This window comes from Myotis nattereri (assembly GCF_964212035.1).
Source record: "Myotis nattereri genome assembly, chromosome: 11".
NCBI classification, from domain to species: Eukaryota; Metazoa; Chordata; class Mammalia; order Chiroptera; family Vespertilionidae; genus Myotis; species Myotis nattereri.
The window spans coordinates 16037005-16061740 of NC_138086.1; the positions used below are offsets into that span (position 1 = coordinate 16037005).

At 40.6% G+C, this 24736-nt stretch overlaps 1 protein-coding gene across 3 annotated transcripts in view; it reads right to left on the reverse strand.

Moving 5' to 3' along the window:
* The window catches only part of CADPS2 (calcium dependent secretion activator 2), a 480839-nt gene that overhangs the window by 64764 nt on the left and 391339 nt on the right, over positions 1–24736 (reverse strand). For all 3 annotated transcript variants that reach the window (XM_081101756.1, XM_081101755.1, XM_081101754.1), the window contains 2 exons: positions 15755–15858; positions 8120–8276 (listed from right to left, as the gene is read on the reverse strand). In XM_081101756.1, the coding sequence (XP_080957882.1) occupies positions 8120–8276; positions 15755–15858 (261 nt within the window). The remainder of the gene's footprint in view (positions 1–8119; positions 8277–15754; positions 15859–24736) is intronic.

Consider the following 24736-nt stretch of genomic DNA (forward strand, 5'->3'; position numbering starts at 1 on the left):
TTATGTAATAAATAATTACATCTATAAATAGGTTCAAATGCTACTTTATTATACATTTAGAGATTAGCTATTAAGTCATACTTAGGTTGTTAGAATAAAAAAGCACATAAGGAAAATCATACTTGGTTATTAAATCTTATAAAGATTATAAGATTAAGTAAGTTGACTGAAATGTATTTCTAGCAAAATCTCTTTTAATAAACACTTGATAAACACTGAGTTTATTATCTTGTTAAATAAGTCTGCTTCTCTTCTTGTATTCCCATCAAGAGAGTAGATAGGATCCACCTGATCACCACACCAGCAACTTGGAAGTTGCTTCACAGGCCTTTATTTCCCTCCCTATATCTAATTAGTAATCAAGATCTGTATATTTTACATCCGAATTATCTTTTTAACCCTTCCACTGCCTCTCTTTATCACTACTGCTATTGTACTAGTCCTGGCATTCTCATCTTTTGCCCTGATTATTGCAATAGTCTCTCCTAACTGGTCTTTAGGCTCCTCATATCTCTTTCTCCCTACACGGGTGCAAGGTCCTTGAGGCAGGGACCATGTCTGTATTCTTAGTAGCCAGCAAAGTCCTTCACTCAGAGCAAGTTTTCAAATGCTTGTTGAATGAATGACTTTTTAGATGCAATATTAAGATTACCACATTATTATTCAGGAGACTGCATAAGAACCTACTGAGGCTTATGTATCTCTTCATATTTTATATAAAATATATGGCATTAAATAATAATGTTATGAGAAATCCTATATTTGACCTATATGTCTAAGATCATAGTGCTAAAAATTCTACTGGATATGAATGTTGGCCACTTTGTCTCCTTAAAAAAATATATAATATTTATATATATATATATATATATATATATATATAAAATATATAATATCAATATATATATTGATTTCAGAGAGAAAAGGAGAGGGAGAGAAAGGTAGAAACATCAATGATGAGAGAGAATCATTGATTAACTGCCTCCTACACAACCTATACTGGGGATCGAGACTGCAACCCAGACATGTGCCCTGACCAGGAATCAAACCGTGACCTCCTGGTTTATAGGTCAACACTCATCCACCATGCTGGCTGGCCTATGACTCTTATTTTAATAAAGGTAATAAAGGGAGAATTTTTCTCTGTTCTGTCATGATACTTGATAGCAAACTATTACATCCTATAAAATTAGGAAAAAAAATGGAGATTTCCTAAGACCTGTCACAAATGTTGACTCTGGCCAAAAGTCTGCTCATGTTTCAGCATAATGTTCCTTTTCTTATTTAAAAAGTCAGTTTATAAACCCATATTCCAAAGTTTTAGAAAACTGGCAATTGGCAGTATTATTTATTTGGTAAACAGATTGAGGAAATGGAAGAAGGGAGGCAGAGATGGAGACAGTGAGAGGGAGAAGGAGAGAGAGGAAGAGGAGAAAAAGAAAATACACAGTGAGGGGGAAAGAAAAGATAAAATCCAGTTTCAAATGGCAAGCCCACAGAAATGCATGCGACAGTGCACTTCTGTATGTAAATGTATGCTCCTTTTCTCAGTTGCCCATATGCCAGTTTGCAATCCACGCCTACCAGACACTGTCAAAAGCCCTCTTACTATGTAGCCCCAGGCATCAGAATGCGGCTTCTATCCTTTCCATATGGTTGAATAAAGATAGGCTATCATTTGGGGCTGCCACCTGCTTAATCAAGCCTGTCCAAGGCACCTATTGCAACTGCTCATTGGAAGAGGCACGTTCTCAGTACGACCTCATCCAAGGTTGCTTCTGACATTGCACCTGAGGTGAAGTAGAGAGGACTGCTCAGAAGAAATCTCAGATAGTGTTTGCAAGAACATACGTGCAGGATCAGCATCTACTTTGTTGATAAAAATAATCAACAAAGATTGCATGTTTCCAAATATCACCTGGTCAGAAAATACTGAAGCATCAATGACATCAAGCCCAATGGCACAATTATAAATGACAAAGAAAGCAAAAAGACTTAAATACAAGGTAAAGTAGAGATGCAGATGTGCCCAATTATTTTAAATATCCCAATAATTAATAAATGAGTGTTGATTATTTATATACCCAAAAGTGTTACATTTACAAAGTACTAGTCATAGGCTTTTAATAGTAAGATTCCAACAGAGAATTTAAACCAAGATTCAATTAATAACAATTACTGGGATAATAATCACTCAGTAAATGAAGGATAAGCAGATAAAAGAGTTCATGTACTGCTTTTAGGGTAAAAATACAATGTTGGCTCCTGGGCCCATATAAGTATTTTATATTGTGCCACCCCCTTCCAATGAACATTAATGGATTACTAGGAAGAATGATTTTCCCTTCCTAAAATTCTAATTAGGCATTTTGGAAGGAAACAAGTAATCTGTGATCAAACAAACACCACCAACCACAATAAAACAACAGCCTTTGCCATAAAATTCAAGGGACTATGAATTATATCAACTGTGAACAATGCAAGTACAATGGGCTAAGATACAAACTTAATAGGTCACTCTCCCTGTTGACAAATACATATAATGAGGATCCCAATCACAAGAAATATGTATACAGGCTTCAAGAGACGTTAGGAGGATCGCAGCCTAGAACAGCGTTATGTAAAAGACACACACACACACACACACACACACACACACACACACACACACACACCCTGAGATCTAAGAACAGCATTCAGCCGAGAATCCGACACATTAAGTAAGCATTCAATAAATGTCTGTTTATTGAGTGAATGTCCATAAAAATCCATCCCCTAAAAGAAACTCTGAGAGATGCCACTGAAGTTGAAGTAGAATAAGAAACTCATTGGATTTTATTTTCCCTTTAGTTTAAAATTCAGTAAGTATTTTATATAGTTTGGTAATATTAATTTATACCATTACCAGCGTAATAATCTCCTAAAGCTGCCCCAAACTCTTCCTTTCCCCTTGGGGCATGTTAAACAATATCCATCCATCCATTGAAAATACCAGAGGATAAGACCACTGGTGTCATCATGCTCATTATGTTTGGGTAACAAATCCAAGTGTGGGTCCCCTTGTGCTCACAGGGCTCTTAGTAGCTACAGCTGCTCCCACGAATCTGCAGTGATAGACACACAAGCATTTAGAGCAGATTATTTTCTTTCAGGCACTAATTTCCAAAAAAAATATACAAAGCCCATTAAAACTGTAAAAGGTCTATATGTAGTAAAGGAATAGAGCGGTACTATGGAATTTACTTGAAAAAAAAAATCTAGTGACTCCTTGCTTTTATATTTCTTTTAGTATACTGGCTGCTAAAACACATGCAAACATACAATTATAAATTCAATCAACTCTGGGGACTGGAGTTAAATACACTTTCACATTCCTGGTCATTCCATCATTTGTAAAAGTGTTTACCTATAAAACTAAGCTGGCCTGCAGCCCTGCCGTAACCCAGAAGTTACAGCCTCTCTGCTTTGTTTCTGACATGTGTACAGATATATCTCTATAGACAGCAATTCATGAACTTCAGATGCACAGCTCTTTTAAGCACTTGAGGTAGAAGAACATGCGAGTGTCAGCCCTCTATGTTTCAGAGCTTGAAGGTTAGCCTCATATACAATCTGGTGACGTAGCAGTTCTTCATGGGAAAGAAATCGGGAAAATCATATCTGATACAGCCTAAGTGTGAGAGCAACCAGCGGGACTTCCACCTCTTCATTTCTTAATGACTTTTTTGATAATGAGAGGGTGACTTTGCCAGTCACTCTGGGCTCTATTATGGCTAATTTGACGCCACTTCACTCTCTTTGTTAATTATTAACACTAGCCTTTTTATCCTCATGAGACACTCCGATTTTTCTTTTTTTTTTCTCCCCCGATTTTTATGAGCCCATCTTTATGAAGGTGAAAGTCTCAGAGAATAGGTCTTCATTTAGTGCAGAGCTCGGACACTTATTATTCCTGTAGGCAGAGATGCTGTGACATTGATTATATAAGCACGGGTGTTCTTCGGGATGGCTTTAATGTGCTAGCAATGTGAAAGGGCTGTTAATTAAAGAAGAAGAACCGCGGTATTTTTTCACTTGGGAATTAGTTCCCAATAGGATGGTCATTTGCCACTTGCTAGCAATCCACAGATTAAAAGGTGACTAGCTCCAAGGGCCTGCCTTTCCATAGTGTTGAAAGACGTGATTTGTGCCCTTTGCAGATGGCTTTCATTTGTCAGAAGCGGTCACTTGCCATTTCTCTACAACAGGATAATGGTGGGCAGTAGCATGCGAGGGTGGAATCTATTTGCACTAGCTCTATAGTCATTCAGTATCATTCAAATGCCATGTTAATTGCTTTATTATAAAACATTTCTTTCCCCTCTATTCTAATACATCTCGTTTTCAATATTGTTTCCTTAGATGCCATTTAAAGGGACTGCCCATCCCATCACCCCTTTAGTTGGTGGAGAGTGGATGTGGGTGGGAGGAGGCAGGGGAAGAGACCAATGGGACTGTGGCCTGTTTTGGACAGAAGTGAGAGCCTGAGTGTGTTTTCATCATCAGTCCTGCCCTGGGAATCAGTGGGTGAGTCGGTGAGGGGCGGGGTGTGGGGACAGTTGCTAAAATGATGGTGCAGCTGGTATTCATCCCTTGAGGAAAACCACACTTCATCTCCAAGGGTTCCTAAGGCTTACTAGTAGACGTCCCCTAATCATGCCCAACTGTGAGAAAAGACACACGGCCCAGACAGGGTTTTCCCCCTTAAAATAGAAACTGAGTGTTACTGAATCCCTTTCCCCAATAATTAGTTCGGTTTCTGGAATTCTCATCATGGACATGTCGTGACATACACACTAAGACATTATATAGCTTTATCTGTACCCTTTAACCAACTCTCTTCTTCCATCCCCACAACTCAAGACCCTATACATAAATGTTTTCTCAGGTAAAAATAGAAAAGATTATTTTATAAATGCCCCGAGAACCTGCTTTTGTCACTGTAGACCAACACAGAACTGGAGGCCAAGTGAGCAACTCTAACTCCCCTCTGTGCCTGATTCCCTGTGAGCCAGACCCTGACCAGGTGTTGTCTGCTAGGGATTTCGTTTCCTCCGCTGGAAAATAAAGGTCTGTCTGAGGACCCTTCCACGCACCTGCAGAAAAACACCTATTTTGAAATATCAAAGCATAAAAGTCTTAACAAAAGTAAGATGGCAACCAGTGGACTATCTGAATTAGTCATTTAAAACCAGAAACAGAGGCAGCTCTGAAGATTTCAAGGCACAAGTAAAGTACACATACCTTCATTAGTTGGAGACATGTTAGTAATTTTTATTTTGGAAAAGCAAACGTAAGTGACATTCTTAATAAGTAATCACAATCATTTAAAAACCTCTCTGTAATTAGCGTTACACCATGTGTGCGATAACCGGAAGCACTGTTATTCAGCAAATTGCCTCTGGTTCCAACACTGGACCTTTCAGAGCCATCTGCTCTTGTTGCCCTGACCCGGTTAAAGTTGTAATTAGTTAGAATGTGGACTGTAACTTCAATGGGGTCAATCTGATAAAAAGTCAGGCCAAGGCAATAATGTAAGGATCTTCTTGTCAATGGGGGCTGAAAGGATATTTATATTTTCCCATTGTCTTTCAAAAGGGACAATTGGGGGGCAGTATAAGTTGACATTTAACATTTGAACTGAATTCACTAAATCACTATCTAAATATTTAAGGGATTTAATAAAACAAACACTTCATTATTAACAATATTCATTATTATCAAAGGTGATATTAATAGCCAAGCATTATGTTTTACTAGTACTAATATCTGAGATATGACTCAGTGGTTTTGGCTTTGGATAGTGTCTTATGAGCTTGGGAAGAAAGTCACTGTATTCGATTTCAATTCCCCAGTCCACATGGTACTCCCGATGCCAAAAGGAAATTATGACACTGGGGAAGCTTTCTATTTACCTCACTGCACAAAGGTGCTGTTTTTCTCTGAAATAATTGATGTTTTCTAAAAATCTGTTAATCACCACAAAGTCAAAGCCAAGATCTGGACTTAACGGCCCTTCCACAAATAGATGACATTCAAAGGAGATCATAATAAATACTTCTGTGTTTTGTTTGAGTAATGGGAGGCAACTGATCAATGTTTCTTTCTCTCTATTAATCAACATAGAACAATATTTTATACATTTAATAGCAGCCAATGGCATACAAATGGTTTAAAACAGGAGAGAAATATGAAACTCTTTTGAATTAAATATTTGCAAGTCTGGCTAAAAATAAAAATTCTGTTATTCTTATTAGGTTTTAAAAAATAAAACTCTCATAAACTTATACTTGCAATATGAGAGCTCTTTTTAAAACTAAATATTAAAAGATGTTAATTTATTGAGTTGCAGTAGAGATTCCCCAAGAAAGCTTCTAAGAAATCTACATGTTTTGTTTATTCTATAAATTCTAAGATGTTGAATAAGTTAAATGATTGATCATGTTCACTAACAGTTTGACTGTCCACATTAATGAATAAACTCCAAAATAAATCTAAATATGATCAATTCTTGAGTTTTCATGCAAATGGAGAAAGCAATGTTAGAAATAATCCTATATCAACTTATTCTTATTTAGGGGCTTAATGCATGACACCTGTTTTTTTTTGGGGGGGCAGCAGGTTTATTGTTATACACTTGTTTTAAGATAATATTAACTCTGACTTGTGATTTTAGCAGAAAATGAATGATGGTAAGAGACTGGCAATAAAGAAGGACATTCCAAGTATGCCAGCTGGCAGGAGGGAAAGAATTTGGAACTTAAAAACTGGAATGAGAAGCCATGGCCTGTGTTGTTCAGTGGTTAGAGTGTCAGCCCATGCACCAAAGGGCTGTGAGTTCAGTTCCTAGTCAAGGGCATGTACCTGGGTTGCAGGTTCAATCCTCACCCCAGTTGGGGCGTATGCTGGAGGCAACCAATCTCAATCGATGTTTCTCCCTCTCCTCTCTCTCCCTCCCCTCCCCCCCGGCCCCTCACTCTCTCTAAAAACCAATGGAAAAAATATCCTCAGATGAGGATTAACAAAAACAAAAACACAAAACCAAAACAGACTTGGATGAGAATAATTTGCAGAATGAATGACTAGAGTTTGGAGAAAGCAGAGCTCAATCTGGTCTCGAATGGGAAGAAGGTTATAGAATAGGTAATTAATGGTCTCATGATTACTACAAGTGTTAGAGCAAGCGTCTCAATAGCTACCAAACTAGGGCTTAAGGGAAACTTAAAAGAATCATTACATAAAAGGTCAAAAAATCTGTATGTTAACAAATGGCCCCCTGCTCTGTCTGGGTGGCTCAGCTGGCTGGTGTGTTGTCCGGTACAGCCAAAGGTTGCAGGCTTGATTCCAAGCCAGGGCACATACCTAGGTTGTGGGTTTGATCGCTGGTAGGGGCGCGTATGGGAGGCAACTGATCAATGTTTCTTTCTCTCTATTAATCAATAAAAAGTCATCCTTGAGTGAGGATTTTAAAAAAAGTCCCCCTAAAATTTTGATGAAAAACTAGGTTTGTACTGATTACTAGGAGACCGTATAACAAAATAACTGTGAAAGTGATATTGCTTTGGAAAAATTATCTCAATAGAGAACCTTTATGATCTATTTAATTTCTAAATACTAAGAGAGCAAACTATATCCTATCCTATCACCTTTAGAATCCCTTTCAGAAACCAGTACTATCACAATGCATATTAGAGAAACCTTAATATGACATGATTTTTACAACAACGATAACTTTTTAAGGTGTCTTTCGGAGATCTAAGTATTCTCAAGTGCTTTAGAGATGTTAACCTTTGAAGACTTTCTGATTCATAAGGTACAAGGAGAAGGGTGTCTATGTTATCAGTCCTCGAAGAAGCCAGGAGAGTAGGAATAAGAGGAACTCTAGAGGCCAGGGAGCATGGTGGGGGTCAGCTGGTCTCCCCAGGCCCTGGCCTGATACACTCAGGGAGGAAGAGAAGACATTCATGTTATCCATGTTGACTTGTTGAGCAGCTGCAAGAGTCTGTAAATACACTTTCCAACACACAACATTCTCCCACCTCTCCCCATTTCATATACGACAGCAAATGGAAGTGCTTACTGTCATTTCTGAGGAAATTATTAAGCAGTTGGAAAAGAGGAAAACTATCCCAGGAATCTTGTGGCTGAGCCTCCAGTGCAGTATCCATATCCACTGTGAATAAAGCCCAGAACGTCTCCGCATGCTCCGCCAGTAAATCCGGCCACCAGGCAAATGCCTGTTAAACGATAAGGAAATACTGTAAAAACAAATCACTTGTTAGGAACATACACAAAAACTGTGCCACTTGAATACACATCATTAAAAGTGAAGTTGTAGCTGTAGTGGGTTTGGCTCAGTGGATAGAGCCTGTGGACCGAAGGGTCGTGGTTTGATTCCCATCAAGTGCACATAGCTCGGTTTTAGGCTCATCCCAGCCCAGTGGGGGGGCACATGCAGGAGGCAACCAGTCGCTGTGTCTTTCTCACCTTGATGTTTCTCTCTCTGTGTCTCTCCTCCTCCCTTCCACTCTCTCTCTCTCTCTAAAAAGAAACACAAACATGCTAAGCGAAATAAGACAGTCAGAGAAAGACGAGTATCACATGATCTCACTCATGTATGGAATCTAATGAACAAAATAAACTGATGAGCAAAATAGATCCAGAGATATAGAAGCATGGGAAGAGATCAACCAAAGACCCTGTATGCATATATGTATAACCCATCGACACAGACGATAGGGTGGTGAAGGCCTGGGGCAGGAAGGGGGGGAGGGGGGGCAGGCTAGAAGAGGTCAATGGGGGGGGAAAGGGGGACACAGGTAATACTTTCAACAATCAAGATTTAAATTAAAAAAAAAAAGAAACTAAAAAAAAAAATCAATGGAAAAGTACCCTTGAGTGAGAATTAATGAAAAGAAAACAAAAAGTACAGTTGTAGTAGAATGTTGTAGAGCATGAAACCAAATGTTTTAATGTTTGCAGAAAAAAAAGAAATATTGGAAATACACCAAAACATTCTTAGTAGTTATGTTTAAATTATGACATATGGAATTTTTATTTTTGTTTTATATATTTTTCAAATGTTCTAAATTAAGCATGTATTTTTAAAATATAGCAATGATGGCCATTTTACATTTTAATTTCTATTTTAGACTTCATAATTTATTTATCAATGCCAAATGTGCTTATTGTTTAAGTATGTGTATCTATAAAATTTCTTCTCACATTTAAAAATCATTGCTTTTTATTTGCAGTACATCTTTTATAAATCTAAGGTCTAACACTAAAACACACTTTCACATAGACTCCTGACCCTCCAATGTGCATTAGGTCCTCCTAAATAGTCTCTCTGATACCAGGTATTTTTATTTCATAGATCTTAGCATTGCACGTATGACTACATATGTGAATATTTTTAATGTCTGCCTCTTAAATTAGACTTTATACTGAACTAGGCATTTTCTAATGCCTTTTAGGTAATGGCAATAATCACTTTAAAAAAATCTGTACTGTTTAGATAGGTAATCATAATGATCAATAATTTATTTATTTTTTAATCTCTATTGTTGAAAGTATTACATATGTTGCCCCCTTTTCCCCCAATGGCCCCTTCTAGCCTTCCCCTGCTCCCTGCCCTAGGCCTTTACCACATTACTGTCTGTGCCCGTGGGTTATGCATATATGCATACAAGTTCTTTGGTTGATCTCTTCCCACCCACCCACCCCCGCCTTCCCTCTGAGATTTAACAGTCTGCTCTATGCTTCTATGTCTTCGGATCTATTTTGTTCATCAGTTTATTTTGTTCATTATAAAAGTTAACTTGGAAGATAGTGCTGTGGTGGGAAATGGAACATAACTTTCTCTTAAAAATAGCTTCAAGGTGACAAGATATTTTCATCAACTTGAAATTTTCATCATATTTTGCAGAAGTACCTTATTTATGCCTTAAACTGCACTTCTGATGTTATCCCTGATGGTGCAACCAATCTGTGATATAAACCAATCTGTGATGAGTGCTTATGGTTTTAATGAAGACCAGAGAAAGCTTTAAGCAATCACTGTCATTCCAAATAAAACTCAAGGGCCTTAAGTAGTTGACGGCAGAGGGTCAATTCTACACCTATCCCCTCCTTTTTGCCACCACCCTGGGAGATAGTCATCCAATCCGGGTTGGCAGTAAGAAGAGGGGTTGTCTAGTTTCCTCCCTAGAGTCCACCTTCATGACAGAGGCCTGAGGTTCCACAGCATCAGTCTCCACCCGAGAGGAGAAAAGCCCTCTGAGAAATGCATCCATCTGAAGGACACGGATCAAAAGTCATGATCATCTGGGTGAAAGTTATCTTGGCTCTAATGCTAAGTCCCTTGTTCATGTAAAGGAGATGGCAGAGGCAGAAGGCCATGTTTAATTTGATTAAGAGGGAAATACAAAACAAAACTTGACTGTGATCCTTTAGCCACACCATTTCAATTAAGGTTCTAACAGTAAATAAATATTGTACAGTGAAAACAACATATGAGGCAGGCCAGGCTGACCATGCTCAGAAAGCCGTGTTTACTGAACGTGGCTGAAAGCAGTGGCAGGTAAGAATGATCCCTGAAATGGAGCAAAGTACTGAGCTTTTGAACTTGGTGATGAGATGGGAGTGATCATGGGATTTCCATTTACTAATCTGCAAATTAGCAGCAACAATACTTGCCCTAACAGTCCCTAGAGTTGTTGCTGTGAAAATTCAGTGACTATAAAAATCTCTTGGTGCACAAAAGTAAAAAACAAAACAAAACAATACACAAAAAACCCAAACAAAAGCCTCAAAACTAAACATCATCAGTAATTACAAAAATGGGTTGAAATTTATACAGATCTTATCATGTAAATCTAAATGTAAAAAATAGTAATGCCCAACATGAATTTAACAGTTTCTATGTATCAAGTGCTGTTCTAAAGGTTTTTTATATGATTACTAGAGGCCTGGTGCACAAAATATGTGCAAGGGGCTCAGCCCTTGCAGCCCCAGCTTTGTCCAGAAGGTCATCCGGAAGGTCATTCATCCATCTGCTTTAATTAGCATATTATGCTTTTATTATTATAGACTAGAGGCCCAGTGCACAAATTTCTGTATCTATAAAGGGGGAGGGGGGTGTCCCTCAGCCCAGCCTGTGCCCTCTCCCAGTCTGGGACCCCTCGGGAGATAACGACCTGCTGGCTTAGGCCTGCTCCCAGGTGGCAGAGGGCAGGCCCAATCCCTAGGTGCAGCCCCTGGTCAGGCTCAGAGCAGGGCTGATTGGGGAGTTGGGGCGCCGCCCCCTGTCATGCACAGAACAGGGCGGATTGGGAGGTTGTGATGCCACCCTCAGTCACGCTCAGGGTAGGGCCGATTGGGGGGTTGGGGCATCGCCCCCTCTCACACTCAAGGCAGGGTCGATGGGCAGGTTGCGGCGCCACCCCGTCACGCACAGAGCAGGGCCAATCAGGGGGTTGGGGCTCCGTACCCTGTCACGCACAGAGCAGGCACGATCAGGGGGTTGGGGAGCTCCCCCCTGTCACTCACAAAGTAGGGCCGATAGGGGAGTTGGGGCACCAACTGTCACACACAGAGCAGGGCCGATCAGGGGGTTGGGGCGCCACACGCTGTCACACACAGAGCCGCAGGGCGATCAGGGGGTTGGGGCGCCTTCCCCTGTCAGCAACAGAGCAGGGCGGATAGGGAGGTTGTGGCCCCGCCCCCCGTCACACACAGAGCTGCAGGGCGATCAGGGGGTTTGGGCGCTGCCCCCTGTCACGCTGATCCCGGTGCCAGGAGGCCTCGCAGCTCCGCTGATCCTGGTGCTGGGAGGCATATTACCCTTTTACTATATAGGATAGAGGCCTGGTGCACAGGTGGGGGCTGGCTGGTTTGCCCTGAAGGGTGTCCTGGATCAGGGTGGGGGTCCCCACTGGGGTGCCTGGCCAGCCTGCGTGAGGGGATGATGGCTGTTTGCAGCTGGTCACACACCCTTCAGGGTGGGGGTCCCCACTGGGGTGCCTGGCCAGTCTGGGTGAGGGGCTGAGGGCTGTTTTCAAGCTGGCGGGTGACTGAAGCTCCCAACTGCTCCTTTTTTTTCTCTTTTTCTTTTTTTATTCTGGGCCAGCTTTAACTCTGACTCCAGCTCTGAGGCCTCTGCTGCTGAAAGCAGGTATCTGGTTTGTTTGTGTTCTATAATCGAAATACTGTATCAACTCCAGCTCTGAGATCCCGGCTCGCTGAAAGCAGGTTTCTGGGGTTTTGTTTAGCTTCTGTATTTGTAACTATGTTTCAAACTGCAAGCTCAGAGGCCAGCAAGGCAGGCGGGGAACACTGGAGTCCTCCGTCACTGAAGCAAGCAAACCTCATGTTAGCTTCAAGCTGCCTGGCTGCTGGCCGCCATCTTGGCTGGCAGTTAATTTGCATATCTCCCTGATTAGCCAATGGGAAGGGTAGCGGACATACGCTAATTACCATGTTTCTCTTTTATTAGATAGGATATCTTAATCCTCTATACAACACTTTCAGGCAGATGGTATAATTTTTCTTATTTTATGTTGTCAAATTCAGAGAGAAACTAACTTGTCAAAGTCATATAGTTGATAATAGGTAACAGAGCAATAATTTGAATCCAGGTCAACTGGAGAGCAGAGACCAAGCTCTTATATATCACTATATATGGAGGACAGCAAAAGTAGGTTTACAGTTGTTCCTATGGAAAATAATATAGTAATGGAATAACAGTACAAGAATAAACTCTGTTTTGCACACTCACAACTGTAAAACTACCTTTGCCCTCCCTGTATGTATGTATGTATATGTATGTATCTCTATCTATCATCTATCTATCTATCTTTTTGCACATCAGACCACTGGTAATGTTTTCTGATTTTTTCTTGTTAGGGCATCTATTATGGTATGATTTCTTTGTGTCTTTTATAATTTCTTTGAGGCCTGAGGCTTTTGATTACTTTACCTTCAAAATATAGTTAAATTTATAATTTACAACAAAAAAGGAGGATGCCTACATAAACGAACAAAAACAGTGAATCTGATTTTGACATGTATTATGTGCTTCCCCCATATTTTCCCTATATTTTGTACAAGTAGATGATGCTGAAAACTCTAGAGACAGTCCAGTGTCTAAGGTACAACCTGTCCCCAACATACACATACACACACCTCAACATGTGCTGAGGGGCCATGTTCTAGAAGTATTTATGCTGCTTTGAGGAGCCAGTAGAATGGACTAGAACCCTCAGGGTCACAAGTAAACTACTGGCAAACTAACCAAACAATTTTTACAAGTCTTTTATTGATCAAGATCTCTCCCTAATTGGATTCATACCTGAATACAAATACTGAAATAACCAAATGAGAGGATAAACTGAAAATACTTTAAAACATATGCCGGGGTAAAGGCCTACTCTTATTACTATATATTCACACATTAGTAAGTGGTGAGCAAACGTTTGGTAGGTATTTTTGCCCATGCAATTTTGTTTGACAGCTATTGCTGCAAATGGAATCGCGCCTCTGTACCTTAGGGATCTGAAAACCACATGCTGGTCACCTTCTTCCAAAATGAGGAACATTTGTTGGGCCAGAGGCTAATCTAATCCTAAACCCAAACCCACCATTAAAAACAGGTTGGTTTATCGCACTGGCTATCCTCTTATAAATACTATGCAATTACAATTAATTCTCTGCAAATGATTTTGGAATCAGACCAATTCATGCCCTAATATTGTTCAGAGAAAAAGATAGATCTCCTGGTTAAAAAGAAAAAGAAAACAAACAAAAAATTGCCAAATGAACAAAAAAGTTAGACCAAAATATTAAAATCCTCTCAGCTGGCCCATACTTAGGTGGCTGGCAGTAATTATGCATGCAATTATTAATAAGGCATAATCACAGAAATACTACAAAAAACGATTAGTCTAATCAAAGAAATAGTCTTTAATTCCAAAGAGAAGAACTAAGTTGGCTTTAAAATGAACTACTATTAAAGTGGGGTCTATCTTATCTTCACTGGGTTATTTATTCCATGTTAGAAAAATAGCAGAAACAATTTTACGTACCTCTCTTCCCTGAGGGATTCCAAGAATTTGGAAGCATTGTGGAATGGAAAAGTGCCACAGTGTTACAAAGCATTTTGAAAAGAGATCATTATAATAGTTCTATATTTCAGCATCTAGCAGAATGATATTTATGAGTTATGATTATCTCTGTTCAATAAAGCCAACTCAATTTTTGAGGATTAGAAAATAAATAATATTTACATTTTAATTGTGTTTGGATACATATTTCAGTAAGCATTCAGTGACTGTGTGGAGTATATAACACTTACTAATTACATTTTTAAAAAGGTTATTATTTTCATTAGTGCAGGAAAATTAAATGTGGTTTTGGTGAAATGTATGAGCATATTAGATATACCTGTGTAGGTGAAATATACTGCAATTGGATATCCAATCAAAAAATTTTTTTAATTCAAAAAGGCCTAATACTCTGATGATAATGCCGTTTAACAAAAGACAAAGACAACAGGCACATCTATTTTATCATATAATCACTTTCATTGTAACGTAGCGGTAGGACTCGCCTAGAAAAGATCCTCTTGGGAATTCATTTCAAATCATTGAAGCAGCTGTTTCTTCAGTTTAAAATAAAATATCCATAACAAGTTCACACATGACAGATGCAAGGTAAAAACTAGACTCCACTGTGTGAGTTAAAACCAGATGTTTTGAATGATCATATTTATAACCAGATACAATAAATCTTAGTTACCTATGGTAAGGTTTCATGAATACTCTTTATCCAAGAATTTGCTTCCAATATACTTCATGTAGTTTCTTATATTTTGAAGAACTAGCCTTTATTAAATATAAATATTCTATAAATTTTTATGTATCTGGTTATCTTTTATTCTTGCTCACTTCATGTGCTTCTTCAAGAATAAAAGCATTATTAGGGTGCTGGCATTTAATACATTTATTTAATTCCACAGACTTCCCCCATCCAATTTAAGTCAGAAAACTCCTTAAAAAAAAATAAACTCCTGACTACTAGAAAAAGTGATACCTTTTAAGTCAGAATAAGCAGTTTGCCCGACGAATGACCACTCGATATCTTTAGTGAATGCTAATATATAATTAGAACATCTAAAACCTATAAACAATGCAGGCTTAGTGAAAATTTAAAGAAATGTTTGATGGTAAAAGCCAAAGACTAGAGTTATAAATGCCTTCCTTTCGATGTTATCTTATAGTTTATCACTAGCTTTCCTTTTGCTCACTGACTGGCATTTCTAAACTAAAGCAATCATGGCTGCAGCAACCACGAGTGACCCGGCATCACTGGGTGGGGTTCGTGCTCCAGGTTTGCTTCTTACTAGTTGTACATCGTTAGTATATCCCATGAGCTCTCCCATGCGCCCCTCCCCCCTCCACAACAAAGCTATTGTCAGGAATAGATATTAAATCATATATAGATGTATATGTACATATAATACATATATACATATATGGCATTCCTTTGTGACATGTAGGAGTTATATTTCTAGGCAATGCACATCTGTTCTCAGTTTTCTACAGGTAAATGGCCAAGTGTGTATCAAAGTCTATGGGTAGGCCACTTCTTCGGTATTATTCTTACTATGGCAAAGCATCACGGGTAGCATTGAACAGCAGTTAAAACAGGTCGTCACCTCTGCATGATGCTCTTCATTTTGCTGTAAGACTTCTATGCAGAGCTCTGCTAGGTGAAGAACTTCCTCCAGCTTCCTGGCAGGAGCGGCCTGGCTCATGGTCTCTAGATGAAAAACAAATCATAATGACGTTACCTTAAACATAAAAAGCCAAACATTTTCCAAAGGAACGTGAATGCATATTTTTGGAGACAGAAGAGATGCAATACATACAAACACATTCTTTACAAAAAGAACCAGCTCACCCGACTGCAGAAAACATTTCACCCACAAAGCAATGCCAGGGAGCTGCGAGTGCTCTGCCATTCAATATACAAGAACTAACAGGTGCATCCGCACATCAGATGCTCAACTTCTGCAACAAACAAGTTATAATTCTCCTCAAGGTCAGGAACACAAAGAGAGCAGATACCGCAGTCTTTTCCTTCTCTCTGCTTTGTATTATCAATACAATACCATTCTCACCAGATGAGTCATTCCCGGCATCGGCATTAGCAAAACCCATGCTTTTTTGTTGCTATTTAAATTCCCAGCCTGACATGTCTATAGTTCACGCTGATCTTAAATTCAACAAGTACAGAGTCACCTAAAACAACTCTGACAGCCTACAATTAACTGATTTCCTCCCCTCGGTCCCTGCCCACCATCACCCCACCCCTCACCCTCCTCCAGCTGGGGAGGAGGGGAAGGAGGTTTGTAAACCTGAAAGTTCCTTCAGCATTCAGGCGAGCTGGTAGAAAAAGGCCAGACCACAATGACACTAAGTGCAGCTACTTGAAATTCAGGAACACCAAAGGCAAAGTCGCTGATTTAAGAGATACAACCAATTGGCAGAAATCAGAAGTGCCCTGTGTAAAGAAACTGTTTCAAAATTGAATGTGAATAGAGTTTCCAATAAGGTCATTAAAGATGACCTTAGATTCATGGGCCCTCCGTAACCCGGTATGGTGATTTAAGGAAGGGAAATGAAATTGGCAGGAAAAGAACTTTCTCTGTGGAACCGAAGGACTCTTTTTTTTTTCTCCTGCAACAGATTTTCATTCAACTTCTCCCTAAAACTTCAGGCTTAAATTTGGAGGAGACTCCTCCATTTGCTCTTAATTTGTTCCCAAGGAACATAAAATGAAGCCATGAGACACTGTTTGCAGTGGTGCTTGTTCATTAAATATTTCTTTAAGCTTACTCTAGGTCGTCAGGTGATGCACGTGGGGGTTACCATTCCCCAACCCTGGAACACATCCTACTAAACTCCCCTGCGGGAAGAAGAGCCATTCACAGGGGTCAAGAGCACTAGGATTCTTCAGGAAAACGAGATGGCAGAACACCACATCCTTGAGCCAGCCTACAATGTCCTTAGCTTTGGGAAGAAGGAGGAAGTATGACACGTCGCTGACGTGAAACAACTCAGACTCTAAAAGTCATTACAGAAAGGACCCTTAGCGACCATCGATCCAGTCTTCCATCGGTTTCATGAGTACTTCAACATCCTCACACAGGGGCAAAGTCGAGGAGGCTCATGACTTTGCACCACAGCCTCCTCCATTGGGGGCGGCTCCATCTATCACAGCCTGGGGAGGAAGACAAGACCTTTAAGAAAAGTTTGAAAACGATGTAAACCAAACATAGCAGCGATGCGGGAATGTGAGAGTGCTGAGAGAAGGTGAATTTAGGGAAGGAATCTGGGAAGGTAAGCAGGGCCTGAAGCAGGTTCTAAAAGAAGTAACAGATGACCAGGGTAAGAGGAGGAGTTTCTAGAAATGTTTGTATGACAGAGAGGGGATGCATTTCAGAAGAAGGTGATGAGGACGATGATTACAAACATTACTATTTACTGAGAGCCAATTAATGTGTCAGGCCCGGCACCAGGAGCTTTCCATGTGTTATCACACTAATTATTTTAATAGCTTCAAGTTGTTTGCTTATGTATCCATAAAACGCAGAGATCAGGAAACAAGCTTGGAGAGATGAAATGCAACAGCCTATGGGTGCGGAATGCCTGACATGTGCAAGGTGCTGGGTGGAATGGTGATGGGTGATGGAGCCCGAGGCCAGAATGCCGCAGGCAACAAGTAGACTGGGTAACTATATCCTCCAGATAACTTGGGTCAATGTTTCTCAGCAGGGCATCAGAATGAACTGATTTTAGGAAAATGTGTTTGGTGGTTGTACAGAACACGAAAGGCTTGGTGAGGTTGTGTGACGTGGATCCTGCGGGGCAGGTCTACTCGTCCGGAGATCTGTGGGAAGACAGTAGTGGGACAGAAAAGAAAAGTGCAGGGATGCCTTAAGAATTGGCAAGGCCTCGTGAGTAACTAGAAATTGCAGGCCAGAGAAGAGGATAACTGTGATGTCTGGAAGCTACAAGGCTCAGAGAATGATGATGCAGAGCGGATGAGACTAGGAGATAGGTCTTTAATGCACCAGCACATATGCTGTTAGGACCAATTACTATACACGACTAATAATAATCACAAAATCGGCAAGCACAGGCAGTTAAGATCTCTAACTGCCTGGAAAACTCCTTACTCATTATCCAAGACCCAACCTTAATGCTACCTTAAATGTGGGGCCTTCTCCAAGTTCTGGGGCTGAATGCTTTGCTCCGCATTCTGAGTTTTCTATGACAGGCTCAGAAACTGGTCTCATTATCTTGTGCTGCCAATATCTTAAAAAGGCTTTGGACCATGCAGGGTACTTAAGGAATGTTTACTGAGATGCACTAGCATAATATTTGGGAAAAGTCATGTTAAACATAAAATCAATACCCAAATGATTCCATTTCACTTTGTGTTGGACTGCAAATAGCTCTTCTGTCACTAACATGCCCAGGGTAGGCTAGACAACAGGTCCCGCAGTGAACTGCAGCTGTGGTGTGAGAATACTGCTCAAGGAGCTGATGAATGCTGTGTCCTCAGATTATTCAAAACTTTTTTTGGAAAAGTGTTTTCAAAATAATTTTTAATTCTCAAGAGCATATCACTTATATTTCTGAGTTTCTCCGTGGTTAGATTGAGGGTGTTGAGTTACGTTGAGGATTCTTAACTCAGGATCTTAGGACTAGGTTTTAGGGCATCCTTGAATACCTTAAAGGCATATACTAAGTTTTGCGTACAGAAGCATTTTGTGGGAAGAGATAGGTTATAACTGTCAGATTCTCAAAGTGGTCTGTAAACCAAACAAATGCTAAGAATTACTGAACCATATAATCTCTAAGATTCCTTCTAGCTAAGAGATTCTATGCTTCCCATAAATGTGGGTTTTTATCTATGTTGGATTATATTATTTCAACATATTTATATGTGTTGATATCACATATTTTTCATAGGGAGAGGCAACACAATTTAATTGGGCTTATCAAAGAAGATAAACTTATTTTTCCTATATACTCGAGTACATTGTTTACTGAATCCTTACAACCATTCTGTGAATTAGGGAATCATGACCCTTATATCCAAATTAGGAAAAAGTGTGTTGAAGAGGTTAGAGAAAGTATCCAAGGTCAAACAGATACTGGCCAAATGGCATTACAATCTTGCCTCTGGTGTCATGCAAGCAGCAATAATACATTGATTTGAATTCTTTTTCATTTTCAATTTTCTGAGTAGCAATAGCACACACACACACACACACAATGGAATATATATTTCAATAGAAACTTCTGAAATAGCTGAAAGCTTGAGGAGTTTATAAAGTCATCATATCCTTAGCCACAAGTACGCAATAATGGAACAGAATTACCGAAAACTCAAAACTTAGTTCTGTTTACATGTGATTATGTCAAAACCAGCTTTTACATTTGACACTATCTTAAGAACAAACTCTGAAAGTACCTGCATCCTATTAAAACTTAAAAACAGTCTTAAGCATTTTGTCCTTCCTAGATTAAATTTACTGAGAGGATTTAAACTTTGTACTTGAACATAATGGCCACTCTGACACTTTAATAAACAGCATTTTTGTCAAGTACACCATGAATGCCATCTCCTGCTAGCTCCCAGGTGACCACAGCCCAGCAGTTTAATGCATCCTATAGTCAGAATGCTATTAGATAACAAGGTTATCAATAGCGCCATTAAAATTCCAAACACTGAATATTTGTGAGTTCCTCTAAAATGCACACTTTCCCTCTTTTTGCAACATGTCTACAACATTACAGATGTCTCTATATTCTTCCAGCTTCACAAGTTGCTGGTTGTTGCAACACATTTCAAATAGTGACATTTCAAACAAACATGCCCCAAGCAGCAAGGTTTCTTTACTTTTCTCTGAAAACACTCCTTTGCTCCTCAAAGCCATTCCTTTCCCTCTACTTATACGTCTACATTGAGGACGAGATCTCTCTGAAGAAAAGGTAGGGAGGTGGGAAGGTGCAAAGAAGACACCTGAGGGCTTTGCTTTAATTCTGCCTCAGGGAGGGTGCATACTTCCAGCACTTTCTCCCTGGCTGCCTCCCTTAGCCCATGTCCTGTCAAGTCCCTACTGGTGGATACACAATGATGCCCTAGGGGGGAAGTTATAAGGGGTGATGGGGAGACCCAAGATCGCTTCAATTCCTTTTTCTCCATAGAGGATATGTAGGAATTTGTAAAGTGTTTGACCTTAACTTTGAACAGTCTGGTTGTGCCTCTGCTTGCAGCTAAACAAGAAACCGCACTCAGGGTGGTACTGGGTTGCGGCGCATGGGAATAATCCCACCACAACGCTGCCGTGTCTTCTTTTTCCTGCATCTCGGTCCTGATGGCCAGCGAGGGTGCCTCAAAAAATAAGTCCTGTTCATGCACCCAGGTTTCTTGCTTGGCTCTTCCACGTCCCCGGATTGTGTGGCCCTGAATTTGATTCAACAAACATGTATCTAGTAACAACTGAGGGGATAAGACAATGAACAAGGAAATATTTCTGTCTTCACAGAACCTACGTATATCTCTCCCTAACCAAATTATAAGGTAGACAAGCACTACATATCATCCACTTTTGGCCAAGATGAGGAAGTTCTGTAATACATCTCTGATAGAAAGTGAATTAAGTGCACTCAGTATGCAAGAACGAGGTTATCAGAATCAAAGATACATAGCTAGGAAGGCTTTAAATTGCTCATTCATAACAGGCGGAGTTCTTCAGAATGAAATGATTCTTTTAGTGGGAGTCTGAGTTCAGAAACTCTAGATCAGAGAAAGCTAGCAGCAGTCTGACACTGAAGTCTCCCACATCCTCCCTCCTCCCACCTAAAGAAAAAGAACTCACCTTTCCGGCGCGTCTCCCTCCTTCTAAAGAACATACATGAGATGGGGAGAAAGCCCTGGCACCCAGGAGATGGCTTGTCAGGCTTAATTAAGAAGGGACTCTAGGGCTAAGGAAGGAGGGGAAGGAGGGGGTCAGTGGGAGAGGGCTTAAGGGAAGGGCTAGGGTGGAAGCAGTAAGGTTAGGACCAGGGCCGCATTTCCCTGCCACACTCTCTGGAGACACAAGCCGTGAGGCTTTGCCTTGCAAGGTTTACAAGAACCAGGAAGTTGGGCCAAGGATACAATTTCTGATTTCTACCACCTGGAAACCCAAAATTCACCCAGTGGCAGGGACTATCCGCATCCTCTCTATGGGCTGCTGGCTGGCAACACTGACCTCAAACCCGGCTCCGAAATGCTGAAATGGCTCTCTCCATTTCCTGTGCCCCCGCCCCACAAAGTAGTTAGTGATCGCTACTTCCATGTCCCTCCCCCTACAGAAATACAGGGAAACAGCACAAAACACACACACACACACACACACACACACACACACACACACACACACACCTATGGGCGCATACACGATCGGTTCCAATTAGAGGTCAGGAAAGGTTCTGTCTGAGCCTCCACGCTCGATGCCTTCTTCCACTCACAAACCCCTTTAGGATGGCCTGGCTGGCTCAGGGAGAGTCTACTGGCTTTCTAGCCTGCCCTAATTTGAACCTTAGTTCTCACCTGGTGTCAATGTGATCCAGGTTGATGACTCAGTCAAAGGTCTACATTTTATTGAAATTTTCAGACCTCTCCTCTGCTCTAGGCACAGCACCAGAGTCTAGCACAAGCAGCCTCCTGGGAGTCCCAATCCAGGCCCGATCTCAACAGTCATGGGCCCTCTCAGCCCAAGAGGGAAGGCGCATAGGAGACCAAAGACTTCCTTTTCTGTTCTACAAAGCAACCCCACCCCTCCAAACCTGTCACTTTCCTTAGAGCATGTGCTTAGATTAGATGATTCTGGGGAAACTCTCTTGCCTTAGTCCCCTAGGAGGAATAGTATATAACTTGCTGGTTACTTAAACTGCCCCAGAATCAAGGGGAGATGTAGTTTCTCAAACTAAATCCCACTTCCCCAAATCTGTAGTCAATGGGACTTACACTTACCCAGTATCTGACTCCCCAGGACCTGGCTCTGTCAGCTAATCAAGAGCAGAATCTCATAAGCTCTCTCCTGGCTGGCTGACTGCATCCTAAATGCTATTATGGTTCTATGAGTGCCACAATATGCAGGGGTTTGGCCAAAACAGGTTTTCAGTTGTAATAGAAACAAATAATATAATAATTAATACAAAATAATGCATTATTATTGATAAACTTTGTTTCCGAACTCACAACTGCAAACCGACTTTTGCCCACTCCTGTATATTGCCGTAATCAATGAATGGAGTGCCTTGGGTATAGGCCTGTGGTTGGTTCCATTTCAGCGGGAACCAGAATGACCCGGAGGGCTTGCGAAACACAGGTTAGTTGGCCTCACTCCCAGAGTTGCAAATTCAGTAGGTCCTCTGTGGGGGCCCAAGAATTCACATTTCCAACAAGTTCCCAGGACATGCTGAGGATGCTGGTCTGGGGAACGCACCGTGAGAACTATCAGTGTTTATGGAAAGCAAAGCTTAAGGCGAAGACGACCTGTTTAGACTTTAGATCATTTACTCTGTTACCTGAAATCAAGCCACATCTTTATATAAACTTCATTCTGGAAAAAAAGTGACTTTCTGTAGAATCTGAACATATTTTACTCTCTGTAACGTTATTCTATACAGGACAGCTTACATATTTGGACAATCCTCTCTATTATGTCTTCCCTGTAGCTGCTTAAATCCGTGAGAAAACTAATGCCACGGATGTTTGAAAGCAACGGGGCTGCAGCCTGCTAATGCCCAGCCTCCCTTTGGGGCCAACTTGTGTAATGACCCTGTCATTTAAAGCAACAGTTCCAGTTAATACCTCTTTGCAATTAACCATGCTAATAACATAGTGCTTTGGAATAATTGTCCTGTGGTCACTATTTCATGTTAACTACTTTACCTGGATTATCTTTCACATCAGTAAATTAATTTTTAAGCAACACGGTCAGCTGTGGAACAAAAGAGAACTGGCCACTCGAGTATAGGTCAATGGCAGCCAGATTGGATCCAAACTGAGCAATCTCCTTAGCCAACAGCAAGTGGTGACCCATGAGTGACAGGCCATAAAACTCAGATACCTATGGAGGTAAACGTCGGTGATGCCTTTTGTGAGTCTTTAGGGGGTATATTCTCCTCTTAAGATCTTAAAATAAGGTCTGGCCCTAGCCGGTTTGGCTCAATGGATAGAGCGTCGGCCTGCAGACTGAAGGGTACCAGGTTCGATTCTGGACAAGGGCACATGCTAGGGTCGGGGGCTTGATCCCCACTGGGCGGAGTGCAGGAGGCAGGCAATCAATGATTCCCTCTCATCATTGATGTTTCTCTCTCTCTCTCCCTCTCCCTTCCTCTCTGAAATCAATATATATATATAGATCTTAAAATAAGGTCTGATAGTGATGGAATTACAGATAAAAGATTACTAGGTACTTAACACAAAATTTAATGTGTAGTTTAACATCTGTCGCAGGCTTTTATAGTTATGTGATTTCTAAGAGTGGAGAAACAGACACCTTGGTTTGAGTTTTATTAAAGTTGTCCCTTTAACTGCTGAGACACTGGCTCTCCTTAAGTCTGTAAACCAGGAAGAGCTAAGATCTCACAGGAAAAAAAATTTCATAGTGTTCCTGCTATAAGAATCATGAAAGTTTGAAAGAGAGAAAAGTTTGCTATTATGTATATTTACTTCGCTTTGGTTAGCTCTGGCCAGAACTATGATGTAAGAGTCTAATGATAGCATAAAACATTTCCAGGTAATTTTGCTTGTATTACTGAAGCTTTTCTAAAGATTGTTTTTTAGCCAGGATCTCTCTCACATATGGTTATATATTCAGCAGTTGAAACTTATAAGCTCCTCCTTGATTTTACTGCATCATACCTTTTCCCTTCCATACAACCCAGATTCAGAAATTAAAAAGATATATATCAGAATAATCTCAACTCTAATAACTGCCAACACTAAATTATCATGTAACGAAGGTCTACAATAGCACCTTAAATTTTATGCATAGTCCTTCATGCATCAAATGCCTCACATCCTCCTCCTGCGCCTTGAACTCCTTTTATCATTCCTTTCTTTAACTTTTAAATTTTATTTTTCAATTAGAGTTTACGTTCAATATTATCTTGTTTAGTTTTGGCATAGCGGTTAGACAATCATATACTTTACAAAGTGTTCCCCCTGATATTGCAAGTATCATCTGACACCATCCTATATAATAAAAGCCCAGCGATCATAACAGCGTAATGACCAGAATGACCACTTGACCAGTTGCTATGAGGTGCATTGACCACCTCTTGGTCCCCTCCCCCGCACTGGCTTGCAGGTTCTGATTGTCGGATGGTGAACGGGGAACCAGGGTGGGTTGCGGCAGGGCGGGACTGGGGACTGGCGAGCGGGTGAAAGATGGCCCTGATAGCAGGCTAGGCCTAGGGACCCTATCCGCACACAAATTTGTGCACTGGGCCTCTAATACATTATAATGTTACTGACTACATTCTCTATGCTGTACTTTACATCCCTGTAACTATCTGGTAACTACCAATTTGTACTTATTAATCCCTTCACCTTTTTCACCCAG